This window comes from Mesocricetus auratus, unplaced genomic scaffold, assembly GCF_017639785.1.
Source record: "Mesocricetus auratus isolate SY011 unplaced genomic scaffold, BCM_Maur_2.0 Super-Scaffold_100008, whole genome shotgun sequence".
NCBI lineage: Eukaryota > Metazoa > Chordata > Mammalia > Rodentia > Cricetidae > Mesocricetus > Mesocricetus auratus.
In genome coordinates this window covers 52863959-52891310 of record NW_024429192.1, presented here as the reverse complement: position 1 = coordinate 52891310, position 27352 = coordinate 52863959, and the positions used below count along the sequence as shown (strand labels likewise).

The following is a 27352-nucleotide window of genomic DNA, read 5'->3' as shown; positions in this document are numbered from 1 at the left end:
ATCTGTTCTAAGAACAGTGATGAACATGATGGCAGGGCCTTGATCTGGGGAAGCATTGCTTCCTCGGGGAACTCTATAAGTTCCATTCTATGCACTATTTAACATGTCCTCAAAACATCCCTGTGAGGTCTACCAGGTGTGTACACATGCATGCGTGTTCATGTGTGTAGGTGGAGGCCAGAGGACAGCCTCGGTGGGTGTGTCTGAGGAGCTGTACACCTTGTTTTTTTAAGACAGGGTTTATCAGTGGAACCTAGGATTCACCAAGCAGGTTCAGCTGGCTAGGAATCCCAGGGATCCACTTGTCTCTACCTCCCCAGTGCTGGGATTACAAGCATGTTCACAGCACTGTGTGTGTGTGTGTGTGTGTGTGTGTGTGTGTGTGTGTGTGTATGTGTAGTGTTGGGGATGGAACTTCAGATTCCCAACAGCAAGCACTTTACCAACTGAATTATTTCCCCAGTCCTCCAAGCAAACATAATCCTCATATTACACATAAAGGGACTGAAGTCTAGCCAGACATTGTGGTGGCCACCTGCAATCCCAGCACTCTGGAGGTCAAGGCAGGAAGTCCATCAGGTGTTAAAATAAAAGCCATCTTGGAATACATAGACTCTGTCTAAAAACAAACAAAAAATAAAAACAAGACCAAACAAAGACAACACTAGCAACTACTCTCCCCAAATACCTATAACACACACACACACACACACACACACACACACACACACACACACACGCGCACACACACACACACACACACGAATATTTTTTTGTTGTGAGCCTAGCCTTTAATGGCTGAGCTATCCCTCCAATCTAACACACGCACACAAATAAAATGAAAAAGAAAAAAAGTAAGTGATGTTTAGCGAAGAATCTTACTTTGTGTCTAAAGCCACTTTTGATTTCCCTATATCTGTTTCCAGTTTCCAATTTCCTGTCCTCTTTCCTTTCCCTCTGTTCTTCCTTAGCTCTTCCCATCCCTCTCATATTAATTGTGACATATCTCTGGTGACGGAAGTTATTCCGTGTTACTAATGTTCACGTAAGAGACACATGTCTTCTTAGGGCCTGATGGTACAGCCTTCTAATCCCAGATACCCAAGAGGCTGATGCAGAAGAATCGTATGTTCAAAGCCACTATAGGCTACAGAGTGAGTGCAGGACAAGCCTGGGAAACTCAGAATCTGTTTAAAAATAAAAGTAAACGCTATGCTGGGTGGCGATGGTGGCCCATGCCTTTATTAATCCCAGCACTCAGGAGGCAGAGGCAGGTGGATCTCTGTGAGTTCGAGACCAGCCTGGTCTACAAGAGCTAGTTCCAGGATAGCCTCCAAAGTCACAAAGAAACCCTGCCTTGAAACCAACCCCCCAAAAATCAATAAATAAGAATAAACACTAAGAGAGGGTTCGGGGTGTAGCTCAGTGGAAAAGGGGGGGAGAAAAGTAAAAGAATAATTACTTGTAGAAGTATGGGGTTGGAGAGGTGGCTCAGTAGCTAAGTGATAACTGCTTTTGCAGAAGGTACAAGTTTGGTTCCCAGTACCCATGTTGAGTGGCTCACAATGTTCTGTAACTCCAGCTCCAGGGGATCTGTCACCTCTGACCTCCAGGGGTCCAGGCACTTAGGAGCACATACCCCATACAGACACATGCACGTATTGAAAACAATAAAAATAAACAGAGTGGCATGTAATGCCTGCTCTATAACTCTGCCTTACTTCTTTGTTGTTTCCATTGAAAGTAAAATGTTCCTAGTCATACAAAGCACAAGCTAGCACGTTACAAACGGTGTTATGTGCTGTTTATTTCTTTTTCACCAAATCATTGATTGTGTGTATCTGTAAGAGGTGTTCTAGGGTGTAAGCCTGAGGCTGACAGACCCCCCTCCCCAGAAGGAGTTACTGAAGAGGTGAGCAGAGAAAAACAGGAAGGGCTGGAAGATGAGTAGGCTGGCTGGCTGGGTGACCGTCACACAAAAAGAAGTTTTGCTTCTGATTTGCATGTTGAAAGAGCCATGATGGGATCTCTAAGCCTGATGAAAAGCATATAATACCTTGTTCAGATATGTTTCCAAAGCCTAAAACAAAGAGCACTGACAAGCAGAGATCTCTGGCCAAAGTGGGCCCCAGAGCTCCAGACCCTCCCTCCAGGCCCCTCTAGTGGCCTGAGCTTAGCTCAGAAATAAAATTATTTGTCCTTAATATCCCTCAACCTAAACAGGCAAAACCAATTTCTTAAGATTAGAGTAGGGCCCCACAGCAACTATTCCCTCCAAGCCCCTAACTCAAGCCCACTGCAAGTCAGGGGTTGCCAAGCCTAAAGGCAGCAGGCCAAGAATTCCACACTTTCTTGGAAACCTGATTACTTCTCATCAGAGCTGAGTCTACAGTAACCAGAGCAAGGGGTGTGAAAATAGAAGGTTTGGCTTCCTAGTGAAATGGCTAGGGGGTATTGGATTGCTGGGAGCTGCATTAAGTTTATCCAGTCTTAAAATAACATTTCTGCATGGAGAAAATTATTCTCCCAAACATCTCCTCTATACGGCAACTGAAGAAACTGTTCAAGTTTCATATTCCTTTAGCAACTCAAGATTTTCAAGACACGGTATTTATTTTTTGTGCCTTTATCTTGCCAGATCCTGTGACCTCCTGAGGCAAGCTATCATTACCTCATTTTGCAAATGAGGTAGCAGGGACTGAGATTTGGGGAAAGAATCCTTCAAAGTCACAGGACTAGAATACAGGTTTTCTGATTCCTACAAGGGCTTTAAATGCTCACACTGCCTAGATAGACCTCACATCCTAGAGTGAATCTAGGGCACAGATTTGGTATTGGCAGCTCCGTGTCCTTAGGGAATGGGTGTCCTCTTTGTATACTAAGTCTAATAATTACCTTCCTCACCCACCGACACAGAACTTAGAAGAACAAATGAGGTTCAGAGCAAGTACTTTGTCACGCACGAAGGGTTACTCTTCTGTTCCTCCTACCCCAACATGTTGGCAGGCTCTTTAGCCTTCTATTAACTTGGATCTCACTTTTACAAATCTAATCCAATCCAATCTGTCCTACATTCTGTAGGTATTGTGCAAGCCTCTTATTAATGTCAGCAGCTGGCTATTGGCCAGCTAGCCAGGCTTCTGTAAACCTCAAACCAAAGTTCTTTTTCTCCTCTCACTAGGGATGTGAGGATGCTCAGCCAAAAGTTCTGAGTCTGCTCTACCAGGAGTCTCAGGCAATGGCTCTAGGGACCATGGGTGAGACTTACGTCTTAGGAAGGGCCTTAGAACAGACAAAAGGGGAACTGGGCCTCTGTGGAGTCATCACAGGCCAGCGTCTTGTCTTTAGAACTTGAACTTGGCAAGTGTACCTGAGAGGATCTGTTCAATGTGGCTAAGTTTAGAGGGACATGACTTTGTAGAGCCAAGTGGAAATTTAATTGTTTTTTTTTTAAAATAGAAGTTAAAAATTGGGCTTTGGCTTTTTATAGATGAGGGCTTCCCTGAGGAATATTGCTGCAAATGGTAAAACTCATTTCAAAATAAGGAAAGCTGGACTAGTTTTGGGTTAGGAGATGATGCCTCACTGAGTAAGAGTGCTTGCTATGCAAGAGTTTGGATATCTAGCACCCACCTAAAAAGCCAAGTCTGGCAGCAGTGGGGGATGGGAGCAAAGACCGGAAGATACCGGGGCTTGCTGGCGGCCTGCCTAGCTGAAAGATGGCCAGCTCCAGCTTCTCTATGAGGCCTCACCTCATTGAACTAAGGTGGAGAGAGATAGCAGAGGGCGCCTGATGTCCTTCTCTGCCCTACACAAATTCAGGCATGTATGCCCCTGAGCACACACATAACACACAACTATCTTTATGTTGAATTAATTTAGGTAACGGTTATGCTTTGATAAAGTGAAACTAACTTTTCTTGGATTTTCAAACTCTAAACATTATGCATGTTCCTGGGTATAGCAGCAGCAACAGAAAATTCAGAGAGCACACAAACACGTCAATGTACACAGAAGAGAGCAACATCCATCCAAAGGAAGGTATTAGTAATACTTATGTAGCTATCCTTAAATATTATGTAAAAAGCAATTACACTATATAGGCTGCTTGTAAGCTTGTCTTCTTTAAGAATACATACTGTGGTTTTGGATATATTTCTATTTCGTTAACTATATGTCATACTTGTAACTAGCTACATTAAAAGGAAACTTTTTTCCTTAAGCTGTGAGGTAGGCTGAGAACTCCCCCTTCCCACCAAAAGGCACCACTATCTGACGCCGGTTCCCCGAGACCCCTGGCGTTTGCGAGGAACTCACTGCCCTGTTTTTTTCTGGCCAACACCAACAGGCAGCCAAAAAAGCAGCTGCTTCTTCTCTAGCAAATGACTTCACCCTCCAGGGCCTTAGGTTGGCCTCAAGTTAAATGAGAAGCTTGGCTAGTGATTTGCTGTGATCCGTTCAGCTCTAAAACGCCACATTAGCTTCTCATTCACTTGTGTCTGTGTTTGTCTTGGCACAGGGTAACCCCAGTACAGTGTAAGAAGGGGTCCCACAGGAGCGCTGACTGCACACCTGATGTTACACAGCACAGCCCTGAAGAAGTGCTACTGCCAGCAGACAGTTGGAGCTGGCAAGGCTTGGGGAGCTACAGGCCTGCGCAGGGTTATATTAGGGAGAGCAACTCTGCTAAGTTCCACAGTAGCAATGGCCATGTTTTCAGGAGGCATCGTATCATATTCATAGCATAGAAGAAAGTACAACCTTTGGGGCCAGTTAGCGCTTCCTGAGCAAACGTCTAAATTATAGGATAGCCGTCGATCTTGTTTTCTGTTTTGGAAGCCCGAGTCTTGCATATGTTATCTAGTTTCCAACCCTTTTTTCAGTTATCTTATTTATGGGAGAGGGTGGTAGTGGGGAGGGGGACATAGAGTCTCACTGCATATCCCACAATGGCCTTGAAGTCTCAATCTTTCTGACTTCACCTCCCAAGAATTGTTTTCAGGTTGAACCACCAGAAGAAAATGAGTTTCAGAAACGTTCACTAGCCTAAGATCAGATGACAGACGCAGAGAAAGACTCAGCCTGTGTCCCACCAGAGGATTCCTCCCCATCCTCCAGTTTCCACAGGGATATACAGACCCACGAACACATGCAGACTGTTCACACAGACACCTCCACCATCCTCACCTCATCGACACCCAGGACCAAGACAGCATGGCCTTTCTCTGGATCCAGCAACTTGTCCAACAGTATTTCTAAACATTTTTCTAAGTATTATGGATCAGGTGATGACACAGGATACATGGTTTCTGGAATCAAGGGGTTGACCCAAGATCCTCTCTAGGGTGTAGGATGAGGTGGGGCGGGTTGGAAGGGAGCAGGTTATATCCAGTCAGTGTTAGGAAGTGCTGAGAGCCATGTTGGAGAAGTATGGAGGTAAAAGGGAAAACACGAACAGGACATTCCTTCTTCCTCAGAGCAGCAAGGGAAGACATCATAGACATCCAAGCTGATGTCTAGAGAGCTTGGTGAAGCCCAAGATATGACAAAGGATGGTGTGGAGGGTGTTACACAGAGGAAAGAACATATAAGGAGGCCGGAGGTGGGAAGCACATGGCACTTGGCACTCCCATGGGACTTCCAGTGTGGCTCAGACTAGTGTTCAGTGGGGAGGCAATGTCCATTGAGGCTGCCGAGGACACAGGTATCTGAGAGTGAAGGGCTAACATGTCTGGTGTAGATGGAGTTAGTGTTTGGGCTGAGCACGTCAGGGAGCCATTGAAGGGCATGAAAGGGCTTGGAAGTACAGTCTGGTTAGACACGCTCCTTTTGCCCATGTAAGAATCTATGTGTATAGCCATTTTGTAATGATCTATTAGAACTCCCTGGGTGTGATTTTTGCAAAGACAGAGTTGTTCAACGTTAGTGTACTTTTCCAATCTGAGCTTCCAGGTCTTTCCACCTACTTTTGTCACTCTGTCTAGGTCTCTGCGGTTGGTGCCAGGTTAGTTCAGATGACTAGCATGATCAAGATACTATGGCTATGTGGGAATGGGAGCCAAACAGCTTCTAACTGTTCCTCAGCCTCTGCCTTGGCTCTTGCCTTAGATTCTAACTGATAGAGCATCAACTGATCAGATAACACTCCTCACAAATCCTGAAAAGCAAGTTTGAACTATGATTCAAAACATATGGCTAGCAAATTTTACTTTCATCTGAAGCAAAATGAAACAGTATCAATCTAATAGAAATTACTGATATGAATGATGCATGGATCATACAACATGTTCAATAAATTATCAATTTATTTATATTTAATCAATGAGAGGTGTCCTAAGGGCATTTATAAAACAGTGATCCATACATAAAGAACTAGATACATGGTGATATCTTTATTAAAATATCTATATTTGTTTGCACATATATGCAGAGTAGCCATGGAAATATTTCCAAAAAATTAATAGTCATTTCTTTTAGGGAGAGGAATAGGATGACTATGGTCAGGGATGGGAGGGAGAGGTTTATTTTGTGTGTGTCAGTGCGTTTGTGTGTGTGTGTGTGTGTGTGTGTGTGTGTGTGTGTTTTGTTTTTTGAGATAGGGTTTCTCTGTAGCCGTGGCTGTCCTAGAACTCACTCTGTAGACCAGGCTGGCCTCGAACTCAGAGATTCCCCTGACTCTGCCTTCTGAGTCCTGGGAATAAAGGGGAGGGAGAGTGTTTTTGTCATATACTTTGGAATCTTTTATGTTTTCAACAATAGAAGTAATGGTACTTGATTTATTTTAAAAAACTGTGCATCCAGGACAGGCTCCAAAACAATACAGAGAAACTCTATCTTGAAAAACCAAAAGCCAAAACCAAAACCAAAACAAACAAAAAAACTGTGCAGCAGAATTCCATGTAGTAAAAATGAATAACATGAACTTTCGATTGTAAACGTGAGTAGTTCTCCAAGATTTACTATTATTTGAAATCAGCATCTTTCAAAACATATGCATCTGTGATGAATAGTTTTATGTCAACTTGACACAAGCTAAAGTCATCTGATAGAAGGGAACCTCAATTAAGAAAATGCCTCCATAATATTCAGTTGTAGAGCATTTTCTTAATTAGTTATTGATGGAGGTGGGCCCAGGTCATTGTGGGTGGTTTCATCCCTGAGCAAGTGGTCCTGGGTTCTATAAGAAAGTAGGCTGAGCAAGCCAGGGGAAGTAAGCCAGTAAACAGTATGCTTCCACAGTCTTTGCATCAGCTCCTGCCTCCAGGTTCCTGCCCTGTTTGACTTCCTGTCCTGACTTCTTTTGATGATGAACAGCGATATGGAAGTGCAAGTCAAATAGACCCTTTCCTCCCCAGCTTGCTTTTTGGTCATGGTGTTTCACTGCAGCAAGAGAAACCCTGACTAAGATAGTACCCTATAAATTTTTTGGTGAAGAAATGATGAAAATTGTTTTATATGTGTATTTTTAGTATACACACAAAGGACAGTATCAGTGCCACAGCACGACACAAGGGCAAGGAGCCATCTGCCCTGTGTGCATTTAGTTGAATGAAAGAAAACAGCACTGCACTATTCAGGGCTCAGTAGTCATATATGGCCAGTAATTGCTACATTAGACAGGATATATGGAACTTTTCCATAAAACAAAAAGTTCTGCTTGATAACACTAGTGTAGATAAACCAACCCAGACTGGTAATTGACTAATAGAACGACAATGTTATGAGATGAAACTCTATATATTTTCTAGATCTTCTCACATTGTTTGATAGCTTTTTAATAACTACTTTTGTAATTTTACAAGAGGAAAAGGATGGCTTGCATCTGTAGCAGGGGTTCATTTCTCATTAAAATCACACCCTGAATTTTTTTCCCATGCGTGTTTCCTATGTGTTGTGTCAACAGGCACAAGCTAGAGACATATCTGAGAAGTGGGACTCTTAATTGAGAAAATGCTTCCATAAAGTTGGCCTCACTGGTGATTGATGTGGTAGGACCCAGCTCCCATATCTGGGCAGGTGGCACTGGGTGCTATTAGAAAGCAGGAAACGAAAGCCATGGGGAGCAAAGCCAGTGAGCTGGGCTCCTCCATGGTCTCTGCTCCAGTTCCTGCTTCAAGGTTCTGCCTTGAGTTCCTGCCCTGACTTCCCTTCATGATGACCTGCGACTGGGACATGCAAGCTGAAATAATGCCTCCCAAGTTGCTTTTGGTCATGGTGTTCATCACAGCAACAGGAAACCCTAAGACACTGAGAGTCGAACATTCCACTCAGAAGCTGAGAGAGTTACAGAAGGAGTTGCTGGAGGAGCTGTATTAGTTTTTGTTTTACTACAATAAAACACCCGAGGCAGGCCAACTCTATAAAGAAGTTTGCTGGCCATTTTGGAGGCTCATGGGCATGGTGCTGGCAATGGCTCAGCCTTGTTAAGGACCTTTAATACCATAATAGGATGTTGTGTGAGAGGAAGAGTTCAAATCACACTGAGAGGCAGGAAGCCCAAGAGCCTGAATACCCCATGATGCCTCAAGGGAAAACACCTTCAGCTGACTTCAGGATCTGCCACTGGGCCCACATCTTAAAGGCCCTAGCATCTAACCTTGAATACCCTGCGGACCAAGACACATGAAATCTAGGATGGAAGCGAAGCCCACAAGGCAGGAGCCATTCTGGTAAGGATGGAATGAGATTCTAGTGCTTAGGAGGCACTTGTCAGGCCAGGGTGACCATGGTGCCCCATCTCAGTCCCTCCTGGTTATATTTTAATATCACAGGATAAAATGTCCTCTGGCAAAGCAAGTCTTAAATGCTTTCAATTCTTGTGGTTCTAGGGTGGGGTAATGGATTGAGAGGTCCACTTCCAAGGAAACCTGAAGTCTCCCAAGAGACAAAGACAGGGATGGGGAAAGGACACTGCTCTGAGGTGGGGACAGCCCTCTGAGTGGAACAGGAACACAGAAGGCCAAACTTAAACGGGGTAGAATCAGAAAGGACAGTAGGTATGATATCTGCTTGTGAAGGGTTGACCACAATTGCTGAAAAACAAAGAGGTGGAATGGAATAGAAGCGTGACCAGGGAACAGATGGAGGGAACTGTCACATAGCTTTTCACCTGCGAGGGAACTTGGATTTGAAATGTTAAACACCCTCTGGTTATCATCCACAAGGAAGAGCGAAACCACATTTCCTAATAACCTATAATAAATAAAAGGGACAAACTTTAAACTCTGGTTTATAGTTGCTCAGGCCAGACCTCAATTTCCCTCCAACTAAAGGAAGTTCATTCCTTGACTGGGGACAGGGTTTTTTCAACAGCAATGACAGAAACCACAGAAAGGTCGTGATAGCTTTAGAGTGTGGGTCTTTTGAAATTCGTCCTTTATCATTTGAGTTTAAGGAAAAAGGTCTGTCTTAGACCATTCTCCTCTCCCTGGAAGAGTTGTTCATGCAGTCAGTACCGTACCTGTTCCTGAAAAAAACACAGCCCATGCAAGGAACTGCCATCGATCTGGCTCGACTGTACTATACCTCTATGCCTTTGTGTAGCCCAGGCCTCTAATCTAGACTATCTCCCCTTCAGGGAGAGAGCCCACTCATCCAACAGGATTCCACTCCTCTGAGTCAGCATCGATGTTATCCACTTCCTACTGGGATGTGTATGAAGATCAGCTTGGGACAAGTCTGTCTTTTGAATGAATGAGATAGTGATTCTCCCTTAGGGACAGAAAATGCTTGTTCATTCCTTCGTTCCTTCTGACTCAGAGGCTGATGCACGGTAAGAGTATCATAAATGATGGTGGCATTTGATGTCCTTCTCATCCTGCACCTATAACACCAAGTTACTGTTACTGGTGAGCTGACCATATATGCTAGGGGGAAAAAAAAAGAGATTGTGGTTGGTTGAGTAATTCTCCCCCTCCCCCAAAAGAGGTCTACATCCTTATTCCTGGAATTTGTGACTGTTGCCTTATATGGCAAAAGGGACTTTGCACATGTGACCAAGTTAAAGATCTTGAGATGATGAAGTTCGCTTGGATCACCTAAGTGGTTTTATTGTGACCACAGGGTCTTTATAATAGAAGTGGGAGATGTGGATTGAGAGGAGAGGCAGGGAGTGAACACAAATGATAAGATGGGGGCCACAAGTCAAGGTATAGGGATGGCTGATAGAAACTGGACATAGATTAGACTCTTCTGTCTTAGAGCCCTAGGGAAGAAGCTAACCTACAGGCCTAATGTAGAGGAGGAGCCATTTGTTTTGACTCAAGGAAGGAAATAACTTATGGAATTCTGACAAATGATGGAGGTGAGAGGTAGTGGAGGTCTATACAAGGGCAGGAACCACGGGAGTAGCAATGAGTGACCAGCTGGAGCTGTACTGGTGTTAGAATGGACAGGGATGTTGGGAGCTGTAGGCAGAGTCTGGATTCTCCATACCAGGTCCTTTCATCTACTGCCTTCTGCCTGGCTGGATTTTAAGACATGCCAGACAACTCACCCCACCCTATCTCACCCAAGTGCCCATCCTGCAGTGGTATCTTCTGCTCTGAAAAACTCGTCTCTAATTCTAAGTTCCTGTTGGGAAGAATGGAGCTGATAAGACCCCTTCCCTCTGAGATGAAAACTAGTGACTTTAATCCCCCAGAGCCTTAGAGCTTTGGAGCCTTGACAAGGCATTATAGAACTAGAGTGCTTTAAGAGAAGCTCCCTGAACCCAGTCGCCTAGGCAAGGCCTCCTGATCTGGCTAGTCATCTGGTTAAGAACATGCGAAAATCTCCTTTTCAGAATGCTACCTGGTGGTCCTGGGGTGGGTCTTTTGCCATCTCTAACTGTCCTCCTAGAGGTTCTCCCAAGTCTAGTCTAACCAGCTTCCTCTGGACAGGGTCTCATGGTACAGAAAGGCTGGCCTGGAATCTGCTATACTATATAGCTCATGATAGCCTAGAACTTGAGATTTCCTGCCTCAGCCTCATGAAGGCTGGGACTATTCATATACCATTCACAGTACCAGTTTGTTCTTGTGCCCATTTGAAATGATTCTGAGCTGCCTGAATGGCAGGACATTGAGTTCTCCACTGTTGTTGGCTCTCCTCTAGCTATCTGTCAGGTGAAGCTCACCTCTGCCTGATTAAGGCAAAGTTAAGAAGGAATTAGACAGTCAGACAGAGTGAGACAGGCCTCACTTAGAACTTGGATTTGCCAAGTACCATTTATGTGGTCTCGGCAACACTGCTTTCTCTGAACCTTTCCTTTCTCACTGAAAAATAGTGGCATTTTTTAGTGAAATAATCCAGCCACTAAGGGACAAATACTTCCCTCCCATGCCTGTGTGGTCCTTAGAGTCATACCCTGGAGATAGAAACTAGATGGGATTCTGGGTCTGTGGGAGGGGGAGACCAGGGAGTTAGCATTTAATGGGGACAGGACTCTGTTAGGGAAGGTGAAGTAATTCAGAAGATGGACAAAGTGACAATTGTGCAAGAATGTGAATGTGTCCAGTATTGCTGAATTGTATACTTAAAATGGTAAAAATACTACATTTTATGCATATTTTGCTATAATTAAAAACAACTGCTGGTATAACTCAGTGATAGAGAACTCACCTAGCATGCCCAGGGCCTTGGGTTCTGTCCCTATCTCTGCAAAATAAGTAAATAATTAAAGCCTAGAGTAAAGCTATTAATAATACCTACTTTTCATTATTATATCCAACCATACTACGAAGCTATAGTGACCAAAACAGCATGTTTAACATAAAAAAACACAGATACTCAAACTAATAGAACACAATGAAAATCCTAGAAACAAGCTGAGAGATTTACAGCTAGCTAAGTCTTTACGAAGGCACCAAGACAATACAGCTGATCTCTTGCATCAGTTGTACTGGGAAAACTAGATACATAGATGTGTAACAATGAAACCACATCCATAACAAATAAATCACCTCATAATAAATCAACTCAAAAGGGATTGAGACAAATATAAGATCCCAAATTATGAAACAACTAGAAGAAAACCACAGAGGAAATGTCTCAGGATATTAGTCTGGGCAAGGACTTCTCAGGCAGAACCCCAAAAGCACAGACTCCAAAGGCAAAAGCTGGAGAAATCTCAGCAAAGGAAGTTTCAACATGGGGACAGACAATTCGCACAACAGGAGAAAATGTTTGCAACCCACTCATTTGAAAAGGGATTAATAACCAGCACATACAAGGCACTCCAAAAACTCAACAGTAAAACCATCCTATTAGAACATATGCCAGGGCTGGGGAAATAGCTCAGCTGGTGGAGTGCTTGTCTACTATTTGAGAGGCCTGGGGTTCAATTCCCCATGGTGAATAAACTGCACATGAAGATGCACACCTGTAGTGCTAGCATTCAGACGATGGAGACAAGAGGATCACAAGTCCAAGGTCCTCCTTGGTCACATGATGAGTTCAAGACATATGAGACCCTGTCTCAAACAACAACAAAATGAGTGCAAATAATCTGAATGCATGTATCTCAAAAGAAGAAATGCAATAGTTAAAAGTGTATGGAACAGTTTTCAGCATCGCAACTCAGGGAAATGTGAATCAAAGCCACAGAAGCTACTGTCTCACCCTACTTAGAATGACAACCATCACCCAAGAAAAGTAAGGAGCGCTAGTGGGTATATAGAGAAAGGGGAAGTCTCAGAACATCGGTGGGAACGAAAATTAGTATAGTCATTATGGAAAACAGTATGGAAGTTTCTCAGGGGACTGGGAATAGAATCACCATGGGATCCAACAATTCCACTTCTGGATTTATATCAAAGAAAAGGGAAATCAATATGTAGGAGGGATTTCTACAGTTCCACATTTATTGAAACACTGTTCATAATAATCAAGGTGGATTGTCAAGCTAGGCATCATCAACATATATACTATATATATGTTTGTGTATATATGTATGTGTGTAATTCATCACACACACACACACACACACACACACCACTGGAATACTATTTGGCCACTAAAAAGAAGCAAATCCTGTCATTTGGGCACTAGGTATATGCCTGGGGAACAATGTAAAATATGCCAGGCAGAGAAAGACAAATACTGTTTATTGTCATGTGTGGAAAGCTAAAGAAGTTGGTTTCATGGAAGTAGAAAGTATAATTGTGCTTACCAGACGCTGGGAAAGATGTGTGTGTGGGAGAGGATGGTTAGTGGGTACAGTGGTGAAGCTGGTTAGGACTAACTTAGTGTTCAGTAGTACAGTTGGGTGATTATCACTGACAATAAGTTACATATTTCAAACAGTTAATAGAGCAATTTAAAATGTTTCCAAAACAAAGAACTGATCGATCTTTGAGGTGACAGACATGCCACTTACCCTGATCTGATCGTTACTCATTGTACTCAAATCTCATACCGCCCTCCATAAATGTGTGCAATCATTATTTGCCAATGACAACATAATACCTGTCTCCCAGAGTTGTTTTCAGAGACGTATGAGTCAACACTGCAAGGCCTGGTGAGTGGCAGAGTCTCCATAAACAGAAGCCCCAATCCCACACCTCTGACTGACCAGAGTCTTATCAGGTAACAGGTACAGCACACAGGGTAGACACAACACCCAGCCGACTCTCTGGCTCTTCACAGACCCAGACCACAACAAGGTTTTTTGTTTTCAGGAATCCACCATGGAAGGGCATTTTTTTAACAGCTTAGAACTTGGATTAACATCACACAGTAACCAGGTGTTGGGGTTGGTGAAGATCTCAGAGCTTGTTGGGTGAGAATCCACTCAGTACTGTGCTTCTGCTCTAATCCCTGGAATCTTTGTAAGGCATGCTTAGGCTGGAGACCCGGAGGTGGAAGTGGTGTCCTAGACACAGGCCAGGTTGAATCCCACGGGTCTTTTCAGCAATGACTGGAAGAATGGGCTGAAAGATAAGTATCACTGGCTTTAAAGAAGGGCACAGAAGCCAAGGAATGTGAGTAGCTTCTAGAAGGTGCAAAGGCAAGGACATGGATTCTTTGCCAGCTCCTAGAAAGGAAAACACTCTTGGCACGTGGTGACACATGTGCTGGCCTTCCAGTACTGGGGGGGGGTAGTGCTCTAGATTTATGTTACGTTGCTAAGTCTGTGGTGAGTGGTTATGGCAGCAACAGGAAATGAAGAGGAGGGTCTACAGGCAGGAAGGCCACCTCAATGCTTGAAGCTGTTTTTACTTGCTGACAACAATGAGCAGCCCTGGCAATGTCACTGTCATCTGCAGCATTTACAACCATCACTGCCTAGATCACTTTGGCTGAGTGTCCCTTTAAAAGCATAGAGAATACACACACCACTTGCTGTGAAACTCTTGCTATCTTCCAAGAAATGTAGGACATACCCCTTGGCCTGTGCCATGAGGGTCTGTTCCTACAGCCCAGCAGAGACGCAGCTGCTTCACACTTAGATCCCCGAGTTCAGTCCATCTTGACGTTGTGTGGCAGAGAGACAGGCATGTGTGAAGGGACTCCTGCCCAGGCATTCCCCTGTTCCATCAAAGATGGACGCAGGTTTTCTGTTCAAATTTTCCTTTCTCCCGAAGCCTGGATGAAAGCAGCATGGCTATCACTGTAATTACAAACTTCCACAATACACACTCCCATCCTTATTTTGGGTTTTGTTTCCTTGGGAGATTACTAAATAAATGTAAACTTTTGAGGAGTTTGCCATGGTCCAGCCCCAGCTATGTACACCAACAGATAAGATTTTTAAAGCTGGCTTTTCAATGCAGTCGACCATAGGAAGTAGTGATTTTGTGTATCTAAGATAATAAAAGAAGCAGCCACAAGGGACTTGAACCGTGCGGTGTTTGTTCTCAAGCTCTCAACTTCCACAGCTCTGGAACCACATGATGAGGCTAACCCTGGGCATGACTTCCTGACACCATGCTGATCACATCTCCGGGAATCCACTAAAGCAGCCCTGGTTCCTTCACACTCGAAAATGACCCAGAAGCAAGTCTGACATCATAGGGAAGCAAACTGACAGACTTCCTCCAAAATAAAGTTGGCAACAAGACTCAACATCTCCAGACGCTCTGTTCCCATAAAACATTTTTAAAGTTTTTTTTTTCTCTTCTGGCTTAAAAAGCAATAATTCATGTCCCCGTTGACACTGGGTACAATAGTTAAAAAATTCTGAGGCTAATCAAGTCACATGGCTTCATTGAACTGCTTTTCCTAGCTTCCAACTCAGTGTAGCTGCACCTTGGATCTGCAGGCCTAAGCCACCAGCATCACTGGGATGGAATTTATCTAAAGAACTGCAGGCCATAGCCACCGGCATCACTGGGATGGGGCTCGTCTAAGCAAGCCCTGGAAAGCAGGTTTCTGAAGAAGACCCCGGCAGGAGCAGCCAGCAGGTGTCCTACCAACTGCTGGACCCACTAGTGGAATCACGTGTTTCCCACGGAGCCACTGCAGCTTCGGCACCCGGGCAATCAGCCACATCTATTCCATGTTCATTTTGTTTTCAAGGCACCCAAACATACACACATGGAATTTAAAGATTATGAGACTGACGCACTGCCTACTGCGCTAAGAGGGCCCTAGAGTGGAATTTAAAGAGTATCTGACTAACATTAATCTTGAATTTAATAATTTATTTACTTTTGAGACGGAGTCTCTCTATGTAGTCCGGGCTGTCCTGGAACTGACTGTGTAGACCATACTGACCTTGAACTCACAGAGACAGATCCTCCTGCCTTTGCCTTCCAAGTGTTGCTATGGAAGGCATGCACCACCATACCCCATCTTTAAATTAAATCTTGAAAGAACTGTATTTTTCTCATTGTGGCTTAGATTTTTTTTAAATCATATTTTAAAACTCATTCTCTCCCAAGGGAATCTATCCCTTTCATCCCGGAGCCAAATTGTCTCTAAGGGCATAAAGGAAAGGGAGGTGGGATCTATGCTCCGTTTAGAAGTCCAGCTTCAGATGGGGGAGAATACAGGATGTTCGCAGATGACATCATAGGTATATTTACCTGACCTTAAGCTGCAGGCCCTGTACCCAGGTCACTACATTTTCAAGCTGCTCCACTGGGCCCCAGGCAGGGTTCCACTGTTGGCTTTGACTTACTTCAGAGTCTCTCATTTAACACTGCTTTCTCTAGAAAGGAAAATGGCCCCTCTCTGTTAATACTAAGCCCATGTTCTAGCCATTAGCCAAACAACAAAGGATTTTCCAAATATGGACCCAAAGAGACATGTGCACTTTGAAGGCCACACTGACACTTAAACAGCTAAAGCTTATTAAGAAAGCCAACAATTGATGCCAAACGCTGAGTCCCTAAGTGAACAGCAAGACAAAAGCCAGAAAGAGGAACAAAAATGTGCATTGACGGGGAGGGGCCAACAGGGAGGTGTCGGTTTATATGGAAGAACTGACATCACTGTTTCCCAGTAATGCTCAGCATGCAGGAAACAGATGGCTAAGAAGTAGTGGAAGGGGCTACTTAGGGTAGTGGGGGCTTGTAGTGCTTCCAATGTAGCCACTGGGAACCTACATGGGAAGTTTTCTTTGAAAACCCAGGAATGGGAACTCTGTTGTCAGTTTTATAGGTTATTTTGGATCCTATTGAGGTTAGTCTGGCAACACACGTAAAAATGGAACACTCTATAGCCCACTGCCAGCAAAGCCCTGGCTATTTGGGATCAGAGCAGATGAAGCCACTGAGAGAAACTGAATGTTCATCAAATAGGTTTGGGGTTCTGATTCTTCTGGGTTAGGTGACACTGGCAAGTAACTGTCTGAGTGGGTCCTCACTTGTCAAATAGAGACAGGTGTGGTTGAGGTTGAACATTTTTATGCCATATAGCTATAAACTCAAGAAACCAAACTAGCCATGTGTGTTGGTGAATACCTTTCATTCTATCCTTGGGCAGCAGAGGCCAGCAAAGTTTATATTCAGGCCAGCCAGGGTTAATAAGATCACGTCTCAAAAATTTTTTCTTAAATTATTTTTTACAATTGGGGAAAGGATTGCCCTGCAAACCTGACAACCTGAATTGGATCAGCAGATTCCGTGGCAGAAGGAGAGGGCCAACTTGCACGGGTTGTCCTCTAAGCACTTCACGCACACACACACAATAATAATTAAAAAAGAGGAACGAAATCAGGGTGGGCAGTATGTCTTCTTTCTCTGAGCATGTGCGTGCATGCTTGTGTTTGTGCAGGTGCATCGGGGCGTGTGTGGGCACTGTGTGGAAGCCAGAGGAGAACATCAGGAGTTACTCTTCAGGTGCTGTCCGTCTTGTGTTTTAAGATGGTCTATCAATTGTCTGGAACTCACCAAGTAGGCTAGGCTGGCTGGCCAACAAGCCATAGGGATCCACATGTAGCCACACCCACTTAAAAAAAAACATGGGTTCTGAGGATCAAACCTGGGTCCTCATGCTTGTTGCACAGCAATCACGTCACTGACAGATCTATCACCCCACCACTCTTTATTTCTGCCATCCTATTCCTTCTTTCTTTTCTTCCTCCCTTCATTTTTCTTAGCTGTTTGTTTGTTGTCATCATCTTCTTCTCCTTCTCCTCCTTCTTCTTTCTTTTGGTAGGGTCTTGCTATGTAGCCCTGGCTGGCTTCCTAGTTGCCTTCAAACTCACTATGGAGTCCAGACTGGCCTCAAAACTACAATTTTTCCTACCTCAGTATCCTGAGCTCTAGAATTATAGGTGGGTACCACCAAAACCTGCAGCACAGTTACCACATGTTTTGAAAACCTTATCTTTCTGTAAAATGTCTTCTTTTTCTGTGTCCAGGAAAGAAACAGGCACAGGAACAGCCAGACAGACCAGTGGCCATTCTTATCCTCGCAGTTGCTGTGTGCTCACCAATGGTGGAGGCCCTCTCCTGCCCTGGAGACAGGCCCCTGTCTTCCCCATCTCTTAGCTGCCTGTCCAGAATTTAGATGTCCTCAGGCTGCAGAGGATCAGGCAAAGCCACGTAGTTTCCCACCTCTAGATTCCAGTCACCCCTCTCCCCATTTCTCTGCGATCCCTAACAGTCAGATAATCTTTGTTTTGCTGACTTTCCCAGCTACAAATAACGCTTTGTCTAGTGGCTGTCAGTCAGTGGCAGCACATACCTTGCTTATATATCCTCTATAGACCTCACCTCCCTCTTCTACATACTCCGTATAGCTATCTTTTGATCACCTCTAGGTCAAGACCAATTTGAGAACACCTTTGTAAACTCAGTAGGGCAGTGGTTCTCAACTTTCCTAATGCCAAGGCTGTTTAACGCAGTTCCTCATGGTGTGGTGACCTCCAACCATAAAATAGTTTTTGTTGCTATTTCACAACTGTAATTTTGCTACTGTTATGAATCATACTGTAAATATCTGTGTTTCCCATTGGTCTTAGGTGACCCCTGTTGAGAACCACTGCATTACAGTCCACTGCATTACCATTCCATTAAATCTTTGTTGCTTTCATTTCAAAGTTCCACCAAGGTAGTTTCTGATTAAAAACCTAAGGATGAGGTTGGAGGTGTAGGTCAGTGCTATAGTGTTTACCTGGCATGTGCAAGGTCATGGGTTCCATACTGAGTACTGGCCCCTGCCTTCACACACACTAAAAATAGTTTTTAAAAAGCAGAACAAAACAAAAAGTATAATCATAAAGCTCCAGGGAAAGAGATATTCATATGTGTCTCTGCAGTGGCCCTTTCCAAGTGTTGTTGACTTATTTATCTGCTGGCTGTTTCCAGCATTTGTAACACTGCTAACTGGTATACGTCCCTTTTCAGGGGTATGAGCAATGTTCAACCCTCTCCCCTCCAAAGGCATTCTGGGCCAGCATCAAGCCATGGGTGTGGTACCAGAGCATGATGTACCAGCCAAGCTTGAACTAGAACAAAAAGTGCCAGAGACTTGATCTCAGAAACTTAATTGGTTCACACCACAGAGTGAGGTGGTAAAAGGCAGTTTCTGCAGTGTTCCACAAAGCCTAGGTAGTTTTCTATCTGGGACTAGCTGCAAGTCTCCATGGGAACCATGAAAAAGTCTTGGATTCCTGATAATACAGCATATGAGCAGATTTCTTGTCATCAGATATCTGAAAGGGCTCCAACACCCAATTCCTAGATAGGAAGATAGATCCTACATAGATACCAACAACGATCATGTGCCCACCAAAGGCTCACAGAGACAGGCATGACCCACTCAGTCTGTATGAGCTACCCTAGCTGAGCTTGCCACCTGCCTCCACACAGCTAGGAACAGCACAGAATAGTGGGCAAAACAGAGAAGGAACTGGGGGCCTCTGACTCTAAGGCCATGGGGATTTTCAGAAGGAAGAGGTTTGTGGTTGCAGTGGGCAAGAAAGGACCTAGGAGAACTTGAAAGCTGGTGGGTTTGTATAGGTGTGTGTGTGTGTGTGTGTGTGTGTGTGTGTGTGTTTTCTCAAATACATGTACAAGATGTTCACAAAGCAACTTGCATAGGACAAAGTGCTTCTCAGTACCCAACTGTTATGACTATTTCTGATTTGGTCTTGGAGAAAGCAAAGCAAAAGACACATTTTTTTGTAGGTTTTATGAGGAACAAAATTGGTTAACTGCAATATTATGAATTATTCTCCTCTGGGAGATAGGATTCCAGTCTAAGCCTTAGGTATCTTATAGAGCTGGGTTTAAATCTTGCATTTCACTATCTGGACAATCTTGGTGAACGATTTAACCTCTCAGAACTCAGTTCTCTCTGTAAAATGGGTGGGTGTGAAAACAATTTTTAAAGAGGTTGAAAATACTTATTTGAGTGAACAAAGTGACTTGCACAAAAATAAGAAAACCAATAATGATGGTGTCACTCCTGCTAATGATAAAAATAACAATGTGCTTTGGTTTAGAATGCAGCCTTCATACTGGGTCCCTTCTCTCTTTCCAAGAATCCTTCCTTTAGTCCCTCCCTTCTCCTACCCTCCCCCTCCAACCACCTAGCTAACTATAGCTAGCCTGCTTTTTCCAGGGGAGGAGAGTTCCTTATTTTAACCTTTATCTAAGTTTGTATCCAGGGAAGAGTAGTTCAGCAGAGTAGGCCGATCAGGCTCCTAGAGACCAGCAGGCTGGGGCCCCGCCGTACACAGTACTTGAGCCAGCCTTTTGAGAGAGAGGCGCCCAAGATCAGTTCAACTCAAGCATGGCCTTTGTGTTGGAGCCTTGAGAGAAATACTTAGGAGGACTGGTTGGCACACGCACTCCTAATATTAATTTGAAGAGTGGGAGAAGTGGGGGGATGCTGCTTTTGATTTAAATGTGTGGCGCACAGTATATGGGAAAAGAACTCATTCCATGTTCCTGGCTTCAAGACTGGCCTGTAGGAACCACAAGAAGGAAGTGGGGCCCTGAGACCCTTGGGCCAGAGTTGGATAGCTCAGCGTGGGCAGTCTACTCTGGAGGGAATGAGCAATAGGAAGCCCTGACTAGGCTGTTTTATCACTACTTTCTTCCAGAAACATTAGCTACAATATCAAGTGGCAGAGTGGGTGGCGGTTAAAGGTTCCCATGCCCGGCCTGAGTCTTGGAACGTTCAGCCCCACCCACTCCATCCACCCACTGCTCAGAGCCACACACAGCATCGAATCCCAGGAAGGCTTTTTTGTAGAGAGGCGATCCCTGGGAACAAATTGTTCCAGCAAGGGCTTGAGAATTGTCCCGGTCAACCAAACTCTAGAATTCTCACTGTTTCCCTCCCTAACAAGAAAGCTTTCAGGCCAGCCCACAAATGGTATAGAGCACTGACTAACCTCAAACCCACAATCAAAGGGATAGACAATTGCATCCAACACTACAGTCTGGATGGTGTCGGGGAGCTCGTTTCTATTTGGGTATGACGTGCTCTTTCTCTGTCTCCTTCTGCTCCAGTTCTAGGGGTGATACACAATTCTCCCCTGTCTAGCAGATGGGTCTTTGGCTCCAGGTAGGGAATAGGCAGAGGCGGCGGGGGGGAGGTGCGGGGGAGTGAGGGGGAAGGAGTGGTCTTCCTTAGAGGTAATAGCATCTGGGAGGCTGCCAGAGGGGTTGACATGGGAGAAGTGAGGGTAAGGCGCTCCTGTGGCCAAGGAGCTCTTGGCAGAGATCTGAAGAGCCTGCAGAAGGGAGCCATGTGGTAGGTAGAAGTAGCCGTTTCCATTCTCTGTGTGGGTTGTTTGTTATACTCAGAAACAAAGTAGTCCCAGCTGGCCTGAGGGTTGGCCAGGCAGTTTGCTCTGAACTTAACGCCTTTATCCCCTTCTCTTGCCTCTTCCAGTTTCACTCTTGGTGGTCCCAGGTAGGGTTGTCTCTCTCTACTCAAGCCCCTCAGGTCCCTGTTCTGTCTTCACAATTTCCCCAACTAGGACCCGGCTTCTCTTTGAGTTTTCAGAGGCCTAGAAGTAATTGGCTCTCCGGTCTTTAAAAAACAAGCTGGCCTCGAGTGTGAGATCCTTGTGCCTAACCCGGCTTTCAGATCTGCTGAAGCACACTTGTCTTTTCAATGCCTGTGCACAGTCTTCTCAGCAGCCCGGGGAAGGTCCTGCATCAACGGGACTCTCCGCCAGTGTGTCAAGCAGCCCTGCTTTCATTTCCTCCAAGCGACTGATGAGTGTCTTCACTTCGTGAAAGCATCATTCAGTCTTGGTGGCTGTGGTGGGGTAAAGCCAGGCTGTTTTGAGAGTAACGGGTTGCCACGTGAGTGTCCTCAGATAGGTGATTTACCTATTACCCACATTAACCCATTGTTTTCACATCTGTTGTATTACCTCTGTTTCACAAGATGGGAAACTGGGGCCCAGAGGCAGGAAGCAAGTCTCTTCAGGGCCAGTCATCTGGGAATAAGCAAAGCTGAGATTCTAGGCAGGAGTGTTCCAGCAGCCTTAGTGGAAGCCCCCAGCTAAGTTCCCTGACTTGGATTAGGGAAGGCTTCTAGAACTTTCCGTAGCTGTGACCCACTTGGTGAGGTATTAGCTGGGAAAGGCATGCAAATGATTTGCCAGACAACAATTAAGCTGCAGAGAGTACTTTCCCTGTTCCCTATTCATCACTAAACCTTAAACAGGAAAGTATTTGCCTTCTTTGCTATGGCCTTGCTCTGTTTATGTCTGTCCAGTATCTTGTCTATTTAACGGGATACCAAAGTTTTCGAATTTTCTCCTCAAAGTCAACTGGTGTCTGAAGGTTGGTTGGTTCACATCCCTGAGACTACGCCCATCTTTCTTTCCCACTGCATCTAAAACATGGCTGGAATAGAGTCATGTTTATTGGATTAATAAATAAAGGAAATGAATAAACAAAGTGAGGGAACTATTTAGTTTCAGAAATGAAATGAAAAGAAGCAACAACTGATGTTCCCACTGCTCACCCTCATCCTTCAAAACACTAGTAAGCTCCTAGCAAGCTCAGTATTGTATTTGCATTGGCTAGTGATTTGTTAGGAACCCTCTGTCACCACTCAAATCAAATCTATGTTACACCTATAAATCTTTGTTTTATATTAACATACACGTTTTCAGTCCGATGAGGATGAGAAAAAATACCTTCAGCAACTAAAAGGTTAACACTTTTTATGGAACATTCAGAGGGGACTCTAGTTATGCAGGGAACATGACCTACAAACCATGCACTACACACAGGCTCTTCACCCTATCCATGTTCTGAAACCATCTAGGAGAGATTTTGATTTAGTTGGTCTGAGATGGGTCCTTGCATTCCCTTTTTCTCCTTTGAGAAATGAAGAGAGGATCTGGCCACGTAGACCAGGCTAGCTTCAAACTCTTGATCCACCTGTCTCAACCTCCCAAGTGCTGGGACTACAGGTGTGTGCTACCATGTATAGCAGCATCAATAGTTTAAGAAGCTTTCCAGGTGCTTAAAATCTGTCACCATCATTAAGGTACTAGGTGAGACCATCTCACTTTTCACCAAGGAGTAGGTAAAATGAGCAATGATGGATCAGAAAGGCAAACAAGCCTTAGCTCTTAAAGTGTGGCCAGCCCAAAGGACAAAACATTTGCCCTCCTAGTACCTCTTACTTGTCCCCTGGCTCCTGGTCCCATCATCTCTAAGCTCTGCAAGAAGACCCAGAGTACTTGGCTCATAAGGGAGAGACAGGAAATGACCATGAACGAATTCCAGGTCTCTGGGCTTCACTCGCACCAGTGCCATACCTAGTGCCGTAGGTAACTATAACCTGATGTAGTTTTTAATCATATAGGTACAAGAAAAGATCTCTACATTTAGCGATCAAAAAGAAGAAAGAGAAAAGTAGTCTCCTTATATCGGTAGTAGGAAGCAGGGAAGCAATCCCAGATAGGAAGAGAGAATTAGTTGGTTCCCAGGGGAAGAACTTCAGATTGGGACAGAGTCATTTCTGCTGCTGGGTAAGTGAAAAAGTTCCTAACAGCCACCTTATGGCCTAGGTGGTGCTCTTATCAGGTGACAGAAAAATAGCCAAAGGCTGGGGGTGTAGCTCAGGGTTAGAACTCTTGGCTATCTTTGGGGAATCCCCATTTGATCTACAACACTAGAGACTGAAAGGAGAGGTTGGAAGTTGTCACACCAGGTTCTTTGCTGCTGGGGATGGTCACAGTAGGGTGTGAACCTGTCATATATTCAATGTGTATGTGTGTGTTTCTAAGAAAAGGTAGCTCAGCTTCCCAAAGTTTAAGCACGATATCTGGCCATGAGTAATATTCACTTCAGGTTTAATAAAAAATTGTCATCTTTTCACCCTGCCCTGTCTGATTTGTCCAATCGGAGGTAGCAAGGCTAGGCTTGGTGAATTAGAGAAGTAGCTAACAGCTTGTGCTCAGCCTCTCTCTTTTCCCCTAGAGCTCTCTTCACAGCTGTAGCCTCCCCATATCCGGAGGGCCCAAGCTCAGTTAGTGTCACCAGTTTCATCCTCCACTCCAGCCTGTGGCTTTGCTCCCTGCAGCAACCCAGGATCTTGGTTTTCTATGTCTCCGTTCTTCCTCTATATTGTTTTGCTCCCAAACTGAAGCCCATTTCCCTTCCATTTCTACCTAGGTCCAGTGTCCTGACCTTTATCCCCAAAGTTCAATGACCATGACATGGTTCTTGAAAGGTCCTTCCCAGTTCCTGGTTCCTGGTTACCACTCTGATTTATCACCTCCAACATTCTTAGATGTCCAAGGTCATGGGCAAAAGGGTAGTGCCCTGCTCAGCCTTTTCTCACTTGAGTCAGAATCCTGTCCTTATCTGTTAGCTAACACATATCTCTATTGTGTTGGGGCAGAATTCTATTTAGTATCATTTATATAAACTGCCTATTATTCATGACTGCTGTCCACATCATACAATGACAGTGTAGGGATCAAGAGTGCCAGCTCCTTTCATTTCAAAACCAAACTCTATTCAGGTATGTCAAGTCTTAAAAGGTTGCTCATCTGTGGCAAGGCTGTTTGCTTTCAATCCGGAGGTGGGGATCATTAAAAGAGAATGTTGATTTACACATAGGAGCCAGAAAGAGGTCTGGATCTTCTCCATCCTTTGTGATAGATGAGCCTTGTGTCTCTACTCCTCTTGGACCAGCTTCCTCTCTCCTTCGCAGCATGGAAAGCACGGACTACCAGCACTCTATTATTTTTTTTTCTACTAAACATCAGTTTCCTTCCTCCTTTCCTATATGAAGCACACAGAAGTCCAAAATACCAAAACAGGTTTGAAAGAGGAGTTGCCTAAGGGTGACTCTGAAGTTCTCTCCCAGAGCCCCAGGGTTTTCAGGCTCTTCCTTAACCCATGACTTTATAAGAATGGGGCGTGGCTAGCAGGCCCCTTATACAATTCTCACTCTGTGTGTGTGTGTGTGTGTGTGTGTGTGTGTGTGTGTGTGTGTGTGTGTAGAACAACACCCTTATGACAGGAGGTGACATCCCAGGAGCATGCCCAGTATACCTACCTACAGGTTAACACTAGGACTCCAGCAAAAACAAGCGGAGACAAATATTTCATTCTTCATTTCAGGCCACAGTGGTTAAGTTGTGTACTTGGGCTTCTGTCAAGTTCAAAAAGGCTCAGCCTAAGTGATTTTATTTCAAAATGACCTCTCTGGAGTGTTGTTGAGAATTCAATGAATTGACTTCAGTTTGCCTCGACTTCAGAGGCGGTTTTGAAACCAGTGGTTCCTCCCAGCTCTAAAATACTAAGCCATTTGTCCTAATGACACAGCAGACTCTGGACTCCCGAGTACCACAGGAATATCACACCACTGCAAATTACTAGGGGTGCTGAGTCTTCAAAAAGAGGAAGTGAAACAAAAGCACTGCACTGTTTCTGGGATGCAGGCTTGATGTGGACAAGCCACATTGTTCAGGGGATGAGTTTTTCTGGAGGCAGAATGATTCTGCCCAGTTACATGGTCCCAAGTTTTCTTTTGTTGTACCTGTCTCGGAATAAACACATGGCGCATGTAGTGTGCCCTTTTCTCTTCCCCTGAAGCTTCCAAAGAAGGTCTTTTTGTTTGTTTGTTTTTTGCTTTTTTTATGTCATGGCTAAGTGCAGAACCAGTCAACTTTACAAAAAGAGTCATTTAATGCTCAATTTTCCCAGCTTTCCTATGTTAAAAACTTTTACCTCTGACAACATTATTGTAGCATAGGTTGTTTTCATTCTTCCTCACCCAACGAATGCTTAAGTCGTCTCTGCTGGCTCCTCTTTTTCTTTTTCCAAGCTGACTTTTCTTTACAGCCTAAACTGTTTTAAAACCGAGGCCCTCTGACCTTTCTACAACAAACTTCTTGCGTGTGACACACCAAATGCTAATCTGAAAGCCAAGAGGAGGTAAAGGGTCTGGGGGTGGAAGAGTTGGGAGAGGTACTATATATTTGGCATCAACTCAGAAATACAGAAAAGGTTTGTGCATCCACTCCCCCAACCAGGATCCCCCCCCGCCACACTGCCTCCTACCACATTAATAAAAAAAGAATGTGAGCTAGTGAATCCCGACAGTACAGGAGGGATATTTAAGATGGTCACAATGGCACTGATGACGGCTCCACAAGTCAGTCAATCCCGGCCCCCGCCCCCAATCTTTCCGTTCCAACACCCGAAGTTTAAAATCTGAGTCTCCTGGGGTCAATCTCAGGAATGGCCGGTTACCGCCACAGCTACACCACCACTCATCAACCACTCCTATGACACGTCGGAAGGACAGACACAGCTCCTGAACGCTCGGGTGGCGGGGTTGTGCTTAAGAATCGTGTACTTTTTTTTTTTTTTAAGTACAGTGAGAGTACGAGCCTGGAAGACATTAACTTGTGAACTGCGTCCAACACACCCCAAGAGAATCCATAGCTCTTAAACGAAAAGGAGGAAGGGTACTTTACCATCCTGTCCCGAGCTTTCCAGATACTCTGTCAGGTCACATCCAAACGCACTGGCGGCTCCCTTTCGTTTCAGCTTCTGCTTGGCACCCTTGTTCTTCATGAGTTAGTCCCACAGAGGCTGCCCCTCCGTCTCCACTCTCTGCTCCACACCGCTGACGAGGGTTTCGGGGTCGGGTCACCGGGGCAGAGCGGCGCCGCGGGTCGGCATGGGCGCGCAGATCGGGCCGTGCACCGCCCCGAGCGGGTGTCACCTCCCTACTCGGACTCCCGGGGTGTCTCCCCGCTCTTCTCTGAGCCTTGCGAGGAGCAGGGGCCGGGGCGCGGCGGCGAGGGGACCGCCCCGGGGCTGTGAGTGTGCTCCTGCTCCGCCCTAGGCCCGCGCTCTGCCTTCAGACCGCTGGGGGACCGCGACCAGCGAGCATCCCGTCCCCCTCGCTCGCCCTCGCGCCGTCCCTTTTTTTTCCTGTCTTACAAATCCCAGAATCGTCCAGCTCAGGAAGCGCTGGAAGGAAGTCAGCTCGGGAGGGGGGCGGAGGTTGGAAATTTTTGGCAACTCTGTGTGTGTGTGTGTGTGAGTGTGTGTGTGTGTGTGTGTGTGTGTGCACGCAGTCGAAGGAAGTAAGTGGGTGGGTTTAGCCACGCGGGCTGGGGGGAGAGATCGTGCTCGACCGAGGCGGGTCTGCGAGTCCAGGGATCGCCCAGGGCCGCCCGGGAGGAAATCGGCCTCGCGAGGACCTGCGGCCACCCTCCCGCTTCCTGCCGCCAGCCGGGCTCTGCACAGCACAGGAGGCGGTGCCCGGCTCTGCAGGGAGGGCGCCGGATGGGTGCTCACGAAGTTGTCCTCCTTGTCATCCCAGTCCTGAGACTTTCTATTTCAGTGCCTGCCCTTCTCCTCCGCAAACACAAGTATAGTGACATTAACAAAGACTTGGGATTCCAGAAACCTGACCGATGAAGGCTTTCCGTTGGCCACTCCCATCTCTTGGAGCCTGGGTCTGAGGTCCC

At 45.2% G+C, this 27352-nt stretch overlaps 1 protein-coding gene across 1 annotated transcript in view; it reads right to left on the bottom strand.

The window, feature by feature from the left end:
- Arhgap31 (Rho GTPase activating protein 31) overlaps positions 1-27108 on the bottom strand; it is a 110612-nt gene extending 83504 nt beyond the window's left edge. Inside the window, 1 exon segment of the mRNA XM_005071488.4 lies at positions 26348-27108. Within this exon segment, the coding sequence (XP_005071545.2) occupies positions 26348-26447 (100 nt within the window). The 5' untranslated portion in view covers positions 26448-27108.
- Between the last annotated feature and the right edge of the window lie 244 nt (positions 27109-27352).